The sequence below is a fragment of the Simochromis diagramma genome, unplaced genomic scaffold (genome assembly GCF_900408965.1).
Source record: "Simochromis diagramma unplaced genomic scaffold, fSimDia1.1 OVJJ01000361.1, whole genome shotgun sequence".
NCBI classification, from domain to species: domain Eukaryota; kingdom Metazoa; phylum Chordata; class Actinopteri; order Cichliformes; family Cichlidae; genus Simochromis; species Simochromis diagramma.
In genome coordinates, this window is record NW_024386860.1 from 17,352,745 (window position 1) to 17,367,489 (window position 14,745).

The 14,745-nt window shown below is 44.2% G+C and overlaps 2 protein-coding genes across 3 annotated transcripts; both read right to left on the minus strand.

Moving 5' to 3' along the window:
• Positions 1-114: 114 nt before the first annotated feature.
• On the minus strand, positions 115-4,185 carry mgat1a (alpha-1,3-mannosyl-glycoprotein 2-beta-N-acetylglucosaminyltransferase a). The gene is made up of 3 exons (XM_040030871.1): positions 4,002-4,185; positions 1,598-2,485; positions 115-1,438 (listed from the first exon to the last, which is right to left on the minus strand). Exons 2-3 carry the CDS (start codon positions 2,207-2,209, stop codon positions 749-751), a joined length of 1,302 nt encoding a protein of 433 aa, XP_039886805.1. The 5' UTR covers positions 2,210-2,485; positions 4,002-4,185; the 3' UTR covers positions 115-748.
• A 3,448-nt stretch (positions 4,186-7,633) lies between these two features.
• rnf183 (ring finger protein 183) lies at positions 7,634-13,781 on the minus strand. Of its 2 annotated transcripts, none has more exons than XM_040030880.1 (3): positions 13,577-13,781; positions 8,739-13,036; positions 7,634-8,659 (listed from the first exon to the last, which is right to left on the minus strand). In XM_040030880.1, the coding sequence occupies exon 2, from the start codon at positions 12,972-12,974 to the stop codon at positions 12,006-12,008; it is 969 nt and encodes a 322-aa protein (XP_039886814.1). In that variant the 5' UTR covers positions 12,975-13,036; positions 13,577-13,781; the 3' UTR covers positions 7,634-8,659; positions 8,739-12,005. The 2 variants fall into 2 exon arrangements, with proteins under 2 accessions (XP_039886814.1, XP_039886813.1); XM_040030879.1 differs by having other exon boundaries at positions 8,739-13,039.
• Positions 13,782-14,745: the final 964 nt, after the last annotated feature.

Below are 14,745 nucleotides of genomic sequence, written 5' to 3' on the forward strand. Positions count from 1 at the left end.
TGTGTGTGGTGAGTTCACAGACCCAATTCCACACCTAAAGAAAACCTCTCTCCTGTTTATTAAACACATGCAACATGAAGTGCGAGTGAAAATCAACATAATTAAAAAGCAAAGTTGTGTATTTTTTTTTAATCCAGAAATGATCAGACAAACAAGTGTAGTAGTTTGCAGGGTAACGAGCCTGCAAATAGAATCACATTAGAGTATCAAACAGGATCATGTGACAAAAAGTAAGCACAAAGAATAATTTCCATAGAAGGCATTAATGATCGGAATCAAACGACAGATTATACTGCAGTTATTACCTGGCACCAACACTATAAGCAACCACACCACAGATTACATTTCCCTCTTCACAGCAGACAGAAACAGGTCACACAGATTACCCGAGACTGCAAATAATTTAAACAAAAGTGGCAAAGTAGTAATTGCATTGAATGCATTAATGAATGTCATGTGCACACTTAACATCGTATAAAAATAGATCTCTGGCGAATTACAGCAGATTTGTCTAACACGTAGTTGTGGTGGATCCTACACTGTGTGTATAAATGTTTTGGAAGAATGAAAAAGACCTGAGTAGTATTGGCAAACCCCCACACCAGAAAGGGACATCCATTCTGTATCAGTAAGGACAAACAGCGTCAGCAAAGATCATTTTCTTCTTTGGTCTGGAATGCTTTCCCCCATCACATTGAAGAGATAAAAAAAGGCTACTGCTCATGGACGTTCTTCATCATCAGCTTCACTAAAGGTCATACTGGGTCCATCCTGGAGGGGGCGCTAAGTAGATCCTCCGTCCTCTGGACATGAAACTGACCACCCCTCTGTACCCTGACCGCGGCACTCCAGACTTAAAGTCATCCATTATTCCCAGATTTTTGGCCATCAATTTGAAACTGTCCTTACTCGAGTACTGAAGGCGGAAGGGCCCGGGTCCTTGTAGCTGGCCCTGCTTCACATCTTCATATTTAACCACAGGAGCACTGTAAACTTCCTTCTCAAAGTTTTCCTTGTATGTCTCCTCCTTCAAGTAACTCAGGTCCAACTTGGTGAAAGGCACAAACTCGGTATTCAGTTTAATGTAACGCAGGTATTTGTCAAAAAACTGACCCAGACTCACACCCTGGCGACCAAAAGTTAAAGTCCGTGAGATCTCTGGGCGTATACAGGCACGGTTGCGGCGCTGCTCTGGCTGGCGCATCCAGTCGTCCCAGAAAGCCTCAGGCCACTTTGGCTCCAGCTCCTCCCACACCTCCCTGAGGAGCATCCACCCCAGGCCGGGAAAGAAGTCTGTCCGATAGAGCAGGTCGGCCTTGCCGGGGTCCACATAGCCTTCCCTCCCATTGTCATTCCAGGCAGACACACACCACAGGCTGGGGTCAGATTTCAGGAAAGGCAGCAAGGCTCGGAAATACTCAAAGAAGTCTGGTGCCACCTAGAGCAAGAGATGAATAATTCAGTTCAACTTTTACATAACCATCGCAACAAGTGAAATAACGAGTTTTGAAAGAAGAAGATTAATTTAAGTTGTAAATAAAGAATGAAAATGAAGGAGAGATCACAAATCATTGGTGTTTAACATGAAAATAATCACCTCCAGGTCGTCCTCCACGATCACCACAGATGAATGACCGAGCGTCTTGAACACTTGGTTGAGCGCCCAGTGGTAATGCCTGGAGATTTTATAGTAACCCTTAAACTTCTTGTGCTCAGGCCTCACTTGGATGTCAGACAAATCCGGCTGCTTCAGATGAGTTACGTTGTTTCCATAAGACCGAATCACCTCAGCAGTCTCGGCATGTCCGCAGTCCTGACTCACTATGATTGGGTGGAGCGCTGCTGAGGGCCGGTGTTGCAGGAGTTTGTCCAAGCAGCGCTTCACGGTGACTCTGTTGCAGGCGATGACAAGGATAGGGATGACCGGCTGAGGAGCAGCGGTCACCTTTGGCTTGTTGTCTGATGGCTCCCAGAGCAACTGATGATTCTGGATTTGCAATAGGATTTTTTTCTGCATCTCAAGTTCACTTTCGAATGCATTTGCAAATCGAAGCACATCTTCCATCACATTGCTGGGGGGCCCTTCGGGACCTTCTTTCTGATCTCGGCCCTGTGGGGGTCTCCCCCACAGCAGGAGTACCAGTATGGCATTCCATGTGATAAACAGGAACGCGCCACAAAAAATAAGACAGCTTCTCTTACGGATCATGGCCCAGAAACTGAGAGAGAGGGAGGGTGGGAAATTTCAGGAAGACAGGGTCTGAACAGAGAGACGTGTCCTTTTTAGAGACAACAGGAATGGGATATGGGAGGGGCAGCCTATGCTTTGTGTCATCACGGGCTCGCTCTGCAGATAGTGAAGTTATAAAGACACAATACAGCATTGGTGAAAGCGCAAGTCGTTAAAATCCGATGAAGAGCAAGATTCATCTTGGAGAAAAGTTGTAAAACTGGCAAATCCTCAACATTTAATGTCCTCTTTTATCTGAAATAAGAAAAAAAAAGGGAAAATATCAAATAAAATCAAGTCAATACCAAGGTTTCCAACTCTCACAAAACTTTCCCTCTCACATCCTGCCCAAACAAATCTCCCATCAAAGGTTTAAAGCCAATGTTTTAAGATAAAAAAAAAATGACAGCCCTTTTTAGGTTTAACAGGAGTTTTTGACCATTTTTCAGCAAAAACACTGAACTACACATATCAGAGAATGCAAAACACTGTTTATGTGCTTTATTGTCAGAACAGGAGCTGAAGACTTTATTAATCATTGAATGAACTATTCCCAACACAGAGGATACAGAGGAGCTAAGGTGTCTCACACAGTTAGTTTGGCCATTAAATCACTTGCTACAGAGGATCGAGCGTCCTGCACTCATGCAGCTGCAGTAGGTGTTTGTTGTATTAGTACTGTGTGCGTGGATGTTTATCTTAGTTATCATGACCTCTCGGTATTCAAATTCAGTGGTCTGGAATTTTAATACAGCTAAACAGAAACTGGGGCTTTTCACTATGCAGATTGCAGACATAGGCTGTATTTAGAAGGACTCGGCTTCCCGGACTGAAAAGGGCCTTAAACCTAGATTTCTAATGGCCAGCAGGAGGTGACTACTCTGAGTAAAGACTTACAGTTATAAAGAAATCAATGGGTCAACGACCCTCAGCTCTCTTACTCAGGAAAGAGCTTGCAGATCACTTTGTGGTCTCAAGTCTTACTGAATAAAACGTGAATTTAAAAAGGTATAAAGTCTGGTCGTTACTACGGTTTGAAAGCAGGGCTGCCCAGCTTTCGCTCTCTGGCACAAGATCGGTCATTCACAAACTGCCTTTAGTTTCTCAGACAGTTTCATTCGTTCACATCTGGTTTCAATACCAAGGCAATGATGCGAAAATGGGAGTCTTCATTACCAGCGTTTGGTGACGTCACAATGGCCACATCCATCTTTTATGTACAGTCATTCACGTGCCATTAAGTACCGCCTGCAATTACACGCAGCATTTGGAGCTTATCGTTTTAAAATAAGCTGCTGACGTTTGATTAGGAATTTTCCGTTTTTAAACACATTGTTATTAAGTCAATAAAAATGAATAAAAAAACAACTTCACAGCCAGCACAGTTTACCTGATAATTACTAACGAATTATTAATGATCCCGCCCCTCAATAGGGCCAGGTCAACCCCGAACGCCCTGCCCCCACACCGCTCCAACTACATCTGAAAGTTCTGTTTCTGCTTTAAATAACCAATAAAGTGAAGGCAGGAAATCAGGCAGGAAGTTGACAGTGATGATTCACCAAAATGCCTCTGATCGATTTTCTCTTATCACCTGTGGCTGACTCGACACAGCAGACAAACTGCGGTTTATTAAAACACAAAAACAGCTGGCATCACCGACTTCACCCTCTCAGTCCCTCCGTCCCTCCCTCACGCTGCTCGTCAGGCGCCTTGTGCTCGTCACAGTAAACACAGTAGTCTGAGGAGGAGAGTTCGAAGCTGCCCTCACCTCACAATGTGCCCGCTCCTTCTTGCTGTGGCCATTTCTTCGGGAAAAGTTCCGCAGAAATGAGGCCAGGCTCCTGTTTCTTCCCCGGCGGCTGGAGCAACTTCACGCCGCCGACTTTCTCCCGTTTCTCGCTGCAAGAAAAAGAGGAGGAGAAAAGAAGTAACACGACAACTTCCTGGTTTTAGGGCAGACACGGAAGTCCCGCCCCCAGCCGTCACCTTGAGAAATTACGCAACAGTTTGACGCGAGAGCCGCTCTCAGCGGAGCTAATTAGAAACAGCGGCAGCCTTTGAAGTCTTTGTGCACACACACTGTCTGCTTCCCCTCACCGAGGCTTCCACACGGACAGCGAACAGCCAGGGAGGCCCGGAAAACTGCTTTTTCATTTAATTTAGCTAATTTATCTTTTTCTGCTTGAGCTGCACAGGAGCGCGCGTAATTTGCACGAGCCACACGGGAAGAGGGGAACGGAGAGAAGAAGAAAACCTTCCCTTCTATTTGCTGTACTTGTAGACAAGCACATAACAAAAGCACACAGGGTACGGCCTATTTACTGCTGTACTGCAGCTTATATTGTTGCATCCAAATTGCACAAAGCTTGCCCACTTACAAAAACAGGCTAGCTCCAAAGGAATAAAGAATTAATCTCATAAAGAGATTGTGAAATTTGCACTACCATCCTAAAATTATGACACATACTCTCAGTGTTGAATATAACACTGAAGAAATTGGATCTATAAAACCTAGAGAAAGCTTATTTCATCTGAAATTCGGTGTCCAAGCCCTGAAAATTTACTGTTATACCCATAGCTGTTGATTATACTCATTATAGATTAATAGTTTTTCTGCTGAATCTAAGTCTATAAAGGTGACATAGAACCTTTTGCCTTTAAACATCTTATTTTGACTCTAAATCAGCCTAAAAACGAATTATTTTCAATTAATCCTCACAAGCAAAGATTTATCAGGATGGAGAAGATAAAATGTCACATTAATGCTGACTAGTCAATAATTACATGAGGACATAGTGGACAATACAAAAACAGTGTATTGCCACGATATTATTTTTATTAATGTTTTGTTTTGGAGGTTTATGTTGGCAGACTTAATGTTGGAGAAATACAGAAAGTACACCTTGTTTCAGTTTTTTAGGTTTTAAATATCATCGAGTAATAAAATCATAGAACCTCAGATGAGCAATAAGCTATGACATATTACTCAGGGCCATTATTTATATAAGCCAAAATGCAGATGCAGCATGTGAAAAATGTGCTACACCCTTAATGTATCCATAGTTATTATTGTGAATGCCTCTACACAAACACAAGTTTTGGAGGTCTGTTAACACAATGGCAAAGGCATCCCAGCAAATTCAGTGTCAGAGTAATGCTCAGAGAAACTCTAAAAAACCCAAGAGCTCCATCTAAGACAGTTAGCATGTTAAATTTCATGACAATAGAATCAGAAAACAATTGAAAAATAATGACTTGATGGATTTTCAGAGAAAGCTTCTTCTCCATAAAGAACACATCAGTACAACTAAGGTTTAGAAACTTTAGTCTGATCAAATCAAAAGACTTCTGGATCAGTGTCCTTTTGAACAGATGAGATCATCCAAAGACATGCAGTTTGTAGGGAAATGCCCATAGGTGTGAATGTGAGCGTGAAGGGTTGTCTGCCTCTGTGTGTTGGCCCTGCGACAGACTGGTGACCTGTCCAGGGTGTGCCCCGCCTCTGGCCCAGCTGGGATAGGCTCCACCCAGGAGAATCCATAAAAGATCCATAAAATCAAAAATTCAGCTGAAGACTGTACTTAACTTTTCCTCTCTTTGCTTTTCTCTCTGTGAAATCCTGAACTCAAAGGAATATCCTGCTGATCTCATGAAGAACTGCAACTCTATCTCTATCAGCAGACTGAAAGATTTGCTAAGAGACTCACAGGCTTATAAATACTGACGTCTTTTCGTGTTTGGTGCTCGTCGGTGCGTGGAAGTGTTGTGGGGAGTGGAGAGGCAAATTAGCTTTAAGGTAACTCTGGTACAACGTATCAAATGACAATATTTATGTTAATATTGTGCAGGGTCCCTTTTCAAAAAACGTCAATAAAAAAATAAAAATGTATGGACCAGTAAAGTCCCTTCTGAAGCAAGTGACCTTTGACAGAGTCTCTGGTCAGTTATTATAAAGCAGTATCAAAATGTGCATGTCTAACATGTGGCTACTAAATGGTGCACAGTAGCCTGGTAGAGGTTTAAAAAAGTCAAACATACACTAAACAGAGTTGTATTTTGCACAACTCTGTTGCTTGTGAAGCTTGCACACAAGAATTTCACTCACATGTGCTGTACCAATGTACCTGCACATGTGATGTGACAATAAAAGTGATTTGATTTGATTTGATTACCAGTAAAAAGTTTGGACACACCCTCTCATTTAATGGTTTTCTTTCTTTTTCTTACTTTCTATATTGTAGATACTGAAAACATCAAATACATGGAATTATGTAGCAAAGAAAAAAGAAAAATAATTCTAAACATGTTTTATATGTTAGATTCCTGGAAGTAGCCGCCCTTTCCTTTGTTGACAGCGCTGCAAACTCTTGGCCTTTTCTCAGTGAGCTTCATGATGTCGTCACCTTAAATGGTTTTCACTCACAGGTGTACGTTTGCCAGAGTTCAAACGTTACGTTGAAACTGGTTCACATGAGCACCGCCCCAAGACCAAGAGTCACCTCTGCCGCTAAGGATAAATTCATCTGAGTTACCTCAGAAATCACAAGTTAACAGCACCTCAGATTAGAGCCCAGATAAATGCCACACAGAGTTCCAGGAGCAGACACATCTCTACATCAACTGTTAAGAGGAGACTGTGTGAATCAGGCCTTTATGGTCAAATAGCTGCTAAGAAACTACTACTAAGGAAAAACAACAAGTAGAAGAGATTTGTTTGGGCCAAGAAACACAAGGAATGGGCATCTGACCAGTGGAAACATGTGCCTTGGTCTGTTGACTCTAAATGTAAGATCTTTGGTTTCACTCGCCGTGTCTTTGTGTGACGCAGAAAAAGTGAATGGTCTCTACATGCATGGTTCCCACCGAGAAGCATGGAGGAGGAGGTGTGATGGTGTGGGGGTGCTTTGCTGGTGACACTGTTGGAGATTTATTCAAACACCTCCAGGCTGTGTAAGGGCTGTTTGATGAAGAAGGAGAGTGATGGAGTGCTGCACCAGACGGTCTGGCCTCCACAATCACCTGACCTGAACCCAGTGGAGATGGTTTGGGATGAGACTGACTGCAGAGTGAATGCAAAAGAACCAACGAGTGCTCCGCATCTCTGGGAACTCCTTCAGGACTGTTGGAGAACCATTTCAGGTGAAATGGCATTCAGCTCAACGAGAAAATTCCAAGCTTGTGCAAAGCAGTAATGTGCTTTCATAGTTTTGATGCCTACAATTTAAATACTCATGAAAATAAAGGAAAAAAACATTAAATGAGAAGGTGTTTTCACATTTTAGACTGGTAGGGTATGTTGGTATATGTTCTGCTGGCACAGAATATTTATGTTTTGTGCAGTGTATAAAAACAGTGGACATCTTTTAATTATTTCCACACATTTATATCGTTTTTACTCAGTGTGCATTGTTGTGTTTCTTGAGGCTTTATTTTAACTCCAATTTAAAGAGGAAGTTTGTGTCACGGTCTCTGTAAAATGAGCTTTTGTGCAAATTATGCAGGGTGAGAGTTTTAATGCAGACAGTTGATTCTGCTCATCTGAGCGCAGCATTTTCAGTTGGCTGGAGAAACCTGCAGACGGCCGACTTCTTCTGTCTGCGGGGGCCGAAGAGGTCACCTGGACGAGCGAGAACACGTTTCTCCCACTGGAAACACTGAGCCCTGACAAACAGAGTATCTGCAGCACGCAAGGTGAGCATATCCATTCAGAAGACTTGCAATACATGCTTGTTTCTTGTTGCTCATACAGACAAGTGGCAAATTAAAGGAAAAAACCAGAACCACTGAACCCTACAGAGGGGGAACTCGCTGTAGGCCCCTGCAGTGGTGAACCACTTCAAATCAATACAAAGTTATGCAGAAACATCAGCTTAATGATTAAATATTTTTGTCCTGGTGGGAGTGGGCTCTTCCATGATGACATATCCCCAACCACTGAAAGGTCTTAAGAGGGTGAAAATGATGCAAACCACACGCTGTAGCCTTTGCCACAGTATGCGACTCAATCTGATCTCAATCTAATTGATCACTAATCCATGTGGGACTTTGCCCTCGACCACTATCATCAAAAAAACAGATAAGGGAAAATATTTTTTTACAGTAAATATGGTCTTGCCCAAATCAGAGATTTAGAGAGTCGCTGCCAAACAGCACTAATGGTGTTTGTGGAGGCCCAACGCTTCATTTCAAACACTTCATTCTGGTTCTTCCATTCATTTGCCACTGGTTAGTGTGCCATGAAAAACAGCTGGTTGGTTTCTATCAGCAGGTTGAAGTCCAGATGTGGTGTGTGTCCTGAAAAGTCAATAAATGATGTTGATCGCAATGCTTCTTTCTGGCGCTGAGGCCTTGGACTCAGTCAGGTCCTTCCTGTGTGATCTTTTGTGCTGAGCTGGAGTTGTTCTTGTAAGAGGTCTGTTTGTTTGCCTAAAAGACAAAGCGTGATGTATTTTCATACAGTAACATTTACATGAATTATCTATTCTCGGTTCAACAGGACTCTCACCTGGAGGCTCCGGCTGCTGGAGTTGTTCTCATCCCGCTGGCACAGCAGATGTCGTGGTGCTTCATCGGGGCTGCTGCCTGAGCTACGCACATCTCCCAGATTCAAAAACAGAATTTTGGACACCAGACAAGTCACAGACAAGCACGTGCTCCTCAGTACAGACCAGCCGTTTAACATGAAGGACGGGATTTGTCCCACTAAACACGGAGGGGACGTCACGGACAGCTTCAGGACGCTCGCAGAGATTTCACTCGTGTCTTTAACCAAAGCGCTTTTGCGGATGTGTGCAGGATATTTAATCTGAATTATTTTAGAGCATTTATTATTTCCAGACAGTCTGCTCGCTAGTACGCGCACCAGCGCAGGCGCAGCTGAGTGCGCCTGCGCTGGAGATTGCGAAAGTTTTGGGTAACGTAAATCCACTCACTTCCCTGGAAACTTTACCCCCCACTCTGTCCGACCTGTACGAAACAATCAGCCTTCTTCCCACCAGGACCACCACACACTCTCCTTGTGGAGAAGCCTCCGCCGCTGACGCCTGGTGTGAGCCGCTGCGCTCGCCCGGAGAGTCGCGCAGCGCCCCGCCGGCCAGTCCGAGGCCGTACGCCGAGCTGGCAGGCCGCTTGGCCGGCGGATTCCTCGTCCAGATATTCCCCCGGCACCGGAGAACAGCGGACAGGGCAGAGGCCGAGGGGGTGGAAGCCATGGTGATCGGTAGCGTCCACGTCTCTCCTCCTTGACGCCAGCCTCCGTCTAAACACTCACATAACCTTCAGAGGTTTATTTGCGTAAGGAGCGGGTCAGAGGAGGGTGGGGGGTTTCTTCTAGTCTGGTCCACGCGACTATATTTGCCTCGACTGTGACAGTGGGGGGTTCGTGTGGGTGTGTCTTTAGGCCAGAGCAGAACAAGCAGCTACTTTACACCCCGGAGGGAAAACACTGGATGAAAATGAGACAGATTTAGCAGGTACTCGGATGCAGAGGGACTGGGAGACAAATGCAGTTTAGGTTTTTGAAGTAAATCAAAAATGGGCACAGTTGCCCCGAGTGATCGATTTATACGATCTATTTCTTCTCCTAAAAATAAAAAAGTAGTAGTGTGACACTTGGAGACCTGAGAACCGGTCACAGGGGGGCATCGCGGGTCACAAAATTCTACATGAATAAAAACTTCTGTTAATAAATAAAAAGTGACTCTGAAGAAACGCACAAAACAGCAATAAACAAGTTTCACCTACTGAATATTCTTTTTTCTCTTTTCCTTTATCATTTCCATTTAATGTGGAAATAGTATAGTTTGCACTTCAATTTCATTTCAGTTAGTTTATTTCATGTAACATGTTTAAATACTATTTTTTTTAAACTAATGTAAAGTTTTTCCAGACTAACCTTTGGTCGTTACGTTCGTTATAGTGACCTTGGTCAGGACAATTACATAATAGTTGGAGCTGGACAATGAATACAAACATAAACGCAAACATTTATTGAGAGCACTTCCTGAAGGGGGCGCTACAGGTTAAGCTAGAATGCCCTCAAAAAAGATTTTATAAAGATTTCTGTACTGTGTAAACTTTATTGTCCTACTTTTTTAAAAAGCAATTCATACAGTTTCTGTAGTGCTGTTGTATAATGTTACAAAGGTTTGAGTAAGCTGAGCCCACACAGTCCTTGCTGTAAGCTTTTCAGGATTTAGGCTGGAGTGACATTTCTATTAGACTCAGCACATGTTGTTGTGTTTTTCCCTTTGTTTATCAGATTTAATACAGTTTATTTCTGATGAAGTGATGATTGTAAATATTTGTTAAATCCAGACAGTTTAAAGTGGTCTTTGCCATTTCCAGGCAAGACGGGGTACAGGTTTTTAAGTATTTCTCTTTTTCATGTGTCAGATGTTATGACCCAGAATGGACGCTATTACTATTTTAACTACACCCCTCTGGGACGTTGCCCAGTGTCCCCCAGGAGGAGCTCTGGGTGAGTGGACGCTCAGTGGGTTAAAGGTCAACACTGATCCTCCGGGTCAGTTATGAGTCTCTCTTGAAACCCCTGACTAAGTCGATACCTTACAGCTTATCGCTGGGGTGGTACCCTCTAAAGTGTGACTGTTTCTGGTTTGTACTTTACAGAAAGACGTTTTGAACTTTTACTTTTAAAATCATTCGTTGCAAATATACATAAGAGTCACAGAATGAAACCTGTCACACTGACTCAAGAGAAATGTCTGTGGTTTTGTACAAAAGACTCACCTGCAATTCTTAACACCGGAATTTTTAATTCCCTGCTGCCCTGTACAAACATTTCCCATCTGACATCACTCACTTCTTTACTTCTTACTGCTGAAGTTAAAAAGCCTGATCCTGAAACAGGCCATCAAATTAAAGTTTTCCATGTGCTGATTTTAAATGTTTTTTCACTCACTGCTTGTTGCACACATTCCTGATCCACCCTGCATCAAAGTGATGGATGACATGCTGCAACTGATCCTCCCCAATCAGCCAGAAAAATGCCACAAAGGGCGTGACGCCCGTGTTTGTCAAACAGGCTTGTCATCCTAAAAATCCCGATATACACAGCTGAGAGGAAGTTGCTCAATCCACCCTGTTAGCAGGTGTGTTTACACGGTTAAAGGGGATCAGGTGTCTAAATGAAGCATGAGGGCTTCTGAAAAGAAATAAGCAGCAGGTGTGTATCAGTAGAGGACAATCTCAAATATGCCTTTATTTGATGGATATGTTGAGAAATACTTGCAAATATATAAATCATCTGTGGCATCTGTATGTACAATGGGTTTGGACTATAAACAAAATTAGTTAAGAACTATAAACTCTGGTTTGCGAGATCAGCGTTCAGTCCAGAGATCTTCCCAACCTTTCATCACAGAGTGTAGTGCATTTCAACATTTACAGCTTACTTGATCTGTGCACAAGGTTCCTTTATTGTGTTCAGCCGCTCTCACGGTGAACACAAACGCCTTCAGAAAAGAATAAAAACAGGAAACACATCAGTCCCTTTTCCTTCATGTGCACCTGCCAGTTCTTTTGTTTTTAAAAAAATGTTGCTCTCCTGGTTTTCCTTCATTTCTCCACGTGACCCAAGCTTGAAGGAGCTCAGTTTGTACTTCACCATTATAAACACAAGGTGTGCAAAGTGGAACAAGGGTCACTGGAAGTTTTGTGTGATTCTCTCTCCTTGTCCACTTCATCACCCCAACCATCACCCCACCCACACCCTCCACAGTCCTGTCCTTGACATGGACGCATCTCTAGTTCATGGATTTTGTTGTGAAGTGTTGTTTGATTGAGGTGGACGTGAGGGACGAACGTTGTTGCTCAAGGACACAGTGGGTATGATCACAAAAGCCAGAATTCCTACCAGCATGAGCGCCACAGTGATGGTGATGATGGTCGCAACCACTGCGTAGTAGCACTGATCTGAACGGAACATCCTGCGCAGGCGACCTCTCATCCTATTCGGAGGTCTGCCTACATCCACCACAGTGGTCGGGGTGATCCCCTGCTCCATTGCACTTAGCTGGAGGTTCCTGCTTGGTGCCGCCTGAGCGTCTTGACTCTTGGTAGGCAGACTGACGACATTAGGCCTGCTCGGGCTGTTGGGAGGAGGGTTCTTCAGCATCAGCTTACCCTGGCTGCGCTTAAAGCGGATGGACAGCGCCCGCTGCATATCTGAAGGGAGTTTGCTGATGATGTCCCGATTGTTTCCCAGACGGGGCAGGTCCCGGCCGCGAGGGAGCTCAGTCACCTCTCGGCACACGGGGCAGGACAGGGTCTTGAGCTCAGGTGAGGTGACGTTGATGCGAGCCAGGCACTCCAGACAGAAGGTGTGCCCGCATGCCAGCAGCTTTGGGGTCTTGAAGACATTATCGTAAGTGCAGAAGCACACAGCGCACTCTGTGTCCTCCACGTCATTTTCAGGGGGTTTCATCCTTCTCCGATCGCTCTCTCCGTCTCTCTGGCGCCACCCACGGCCCTCCTCGCTCCTTCCACGATGCCTCCTTTCTCCACGGTTCCTGTCTGACTCTCTTCTCCTCCCTCTTTCCGTCCTCTCAGAGTCAGAACTCCTCGATCTCCTCACTCTTGATGATTTCTCTTTTTTCCGGTGCTCCTCCTTGCTGTTCCTGTCATTCTGTCCGAGTTTGGGTTTGACGTTAGGGGCCTGGGGCTGCCTGGCTCCATGGCTCTCTTCGGCCCTGCTGTTTCCCTCCCCACCATCACTCATACTGGAGTGATGTCAGAGGTAAAGTGCCGTCTGGAATTCGACTCCTACCAGTTTCCCAACAGCTGCTGTGGAAAGTTAAACCTCAGATGAGTTTATTGGCTCCCAAAAACAAGCAGAGCAGGAAGTAAGCCACAGGAATTTACCTGCAGTCACCACTGCTGCTTCACGGTGATGAAGCAAGAACGCCTAATCGCTGGCTGACATCTCGATTGTATTGAAATGCTGTTGTTATTCAACATGTATGTGCTGCTTTAGTCTTGACAATTGATAAGTTGCTATATTTGTTTAGTAGGTTTTCCTGCACAGAAATTGTGAGGAAACATGAGCCGGGAGTGCGTCAAGTGGAGGCTGGACTTCTGAGAAGCAAAACTGGGATTTCTTTGTAACGCTGCAGCAAATTTTCATTGTACCCAGTGAATTTACTTTTTTTTAAGTTTTAACACCAACAAGAGGCTCAGAATTCACATTGTTCACATTTGTTTTAAAAAAAAAGCAGCGCAGACATGTTGGCAAAGTTGCAAGAATTCCCACTTCAGACTTTTTGTGATTTCATGACTTTTGAATGGAAGCTGGTAAGTAAAAAAGAATTTGTGCACACTGACCTGTGAGGTAGATGACTGCCGGATCAGTTCGTCAGAGTTGATCTGACATGTAATCCAGTCGTGTCAGTGCAGTCAACACTGCTCATGACTAAACGTCATAACTAAAAACAGTGATTGTTTTGATCTCCCTGCTTCCCTCTTCTGTTCTTATCTTTGCTCTTATATCTACTTTTCTAATTGAGGACTCAGCATTGTCTCCTCCTCCTCTGAACCCTCCCCCTTTGCCATACCTCCTCCCGCCCTCCTTTTTCTCGTCAGACCAGTTCAACCAGCTGCTATTGTTTTCATTCGTTTCTCTCTCTGTGGACTTTATAGATACTTTAGTTATTTACTTAAATGACCCCATGTGGCCACTCACACTGAAAGAAGATGCATGAAAATGACATTGCACCCCAGAGAATCAAACTAATGTCTCCCTCGTGTGCAGACTAACCCCGTGTCACATATCAGATCAGGTACCTGTAGCATCACATGATAGAAGCACGTCTTGTCTCGCTGTTTCTGATTCTTAGTGTGATACAAGTCATGACAGACAACAGTCACCGTCAGGAAAATTCCACTCTGGCTCCATAAAGAGGATGACAATGCATCTTTGTGAACATACAGCATATCAGCATGTCATATTTGTCATTCCTCTGCCAGTCTTGTCACTTCATGGTTTTACAACTCAAACAAGATCAGCTACATAGCTTTTCCTCACTCCACAGGCCCGCAGGTACTCACTCTGTGCCTGAGAGCCGCACAGCTCGAGACAATAACTACACCAGATTCAAGTCTTTGACATTAAATGCTCAGGATTTTCTATGAGTCTGTTGTGGCCAGTGCAACCCTCTACGCCGTTGCATGCTGGGGGGAGTAGATTGAGGGTTGCTGATGCTAACAGACTCAATAAACTGATCCGCAAGGCCAGCAATGTTGTAGGGATGGAGCTGGACTCTCTTAAGGTGGTCTCGGAGAGGCGAATGTTGTCCAAGATAAAGACAATGTTGGATAATTCCTCCCACCCACTCCATGACGTGCTGGCCAGTCACAGGAGCACGTTCAGTGAGAGACTGAGATGACCAAAAAGCACCACTGACCGACACAGGAACTCACTCCTGCCTGTGGCTCCCTGTACAACTTAACACACTGTTTACTGCAACAGCTGCACCCTTTTGCACATCATGCTC

Excerpts from the sequence above, each read along its gene's own strand:
- mgat1a (XM_040030871.1), bottom strand. The coding sequence starts at position 2,209 with ATGATCCGTAAGAGAAGCTGTCTTATTTTTTGTGGCGCGTTCCTGTTT. Across the intron at positions 1,439-1,597 it reads TCGTGGAGGACGACCTGGAG|GTGGCACCAGACTTCTTTGA; the intron begins GTGATTATTTTC and ends CTCTTGCTCTAG.
- rnf183 (XM_040030880.1), bottom strand. The coding sequence starts at position 12,974 with ATGAGTGATGGTGGGGAGGGAAACAGCAGGGCCGAAGAGAGCCATGGA.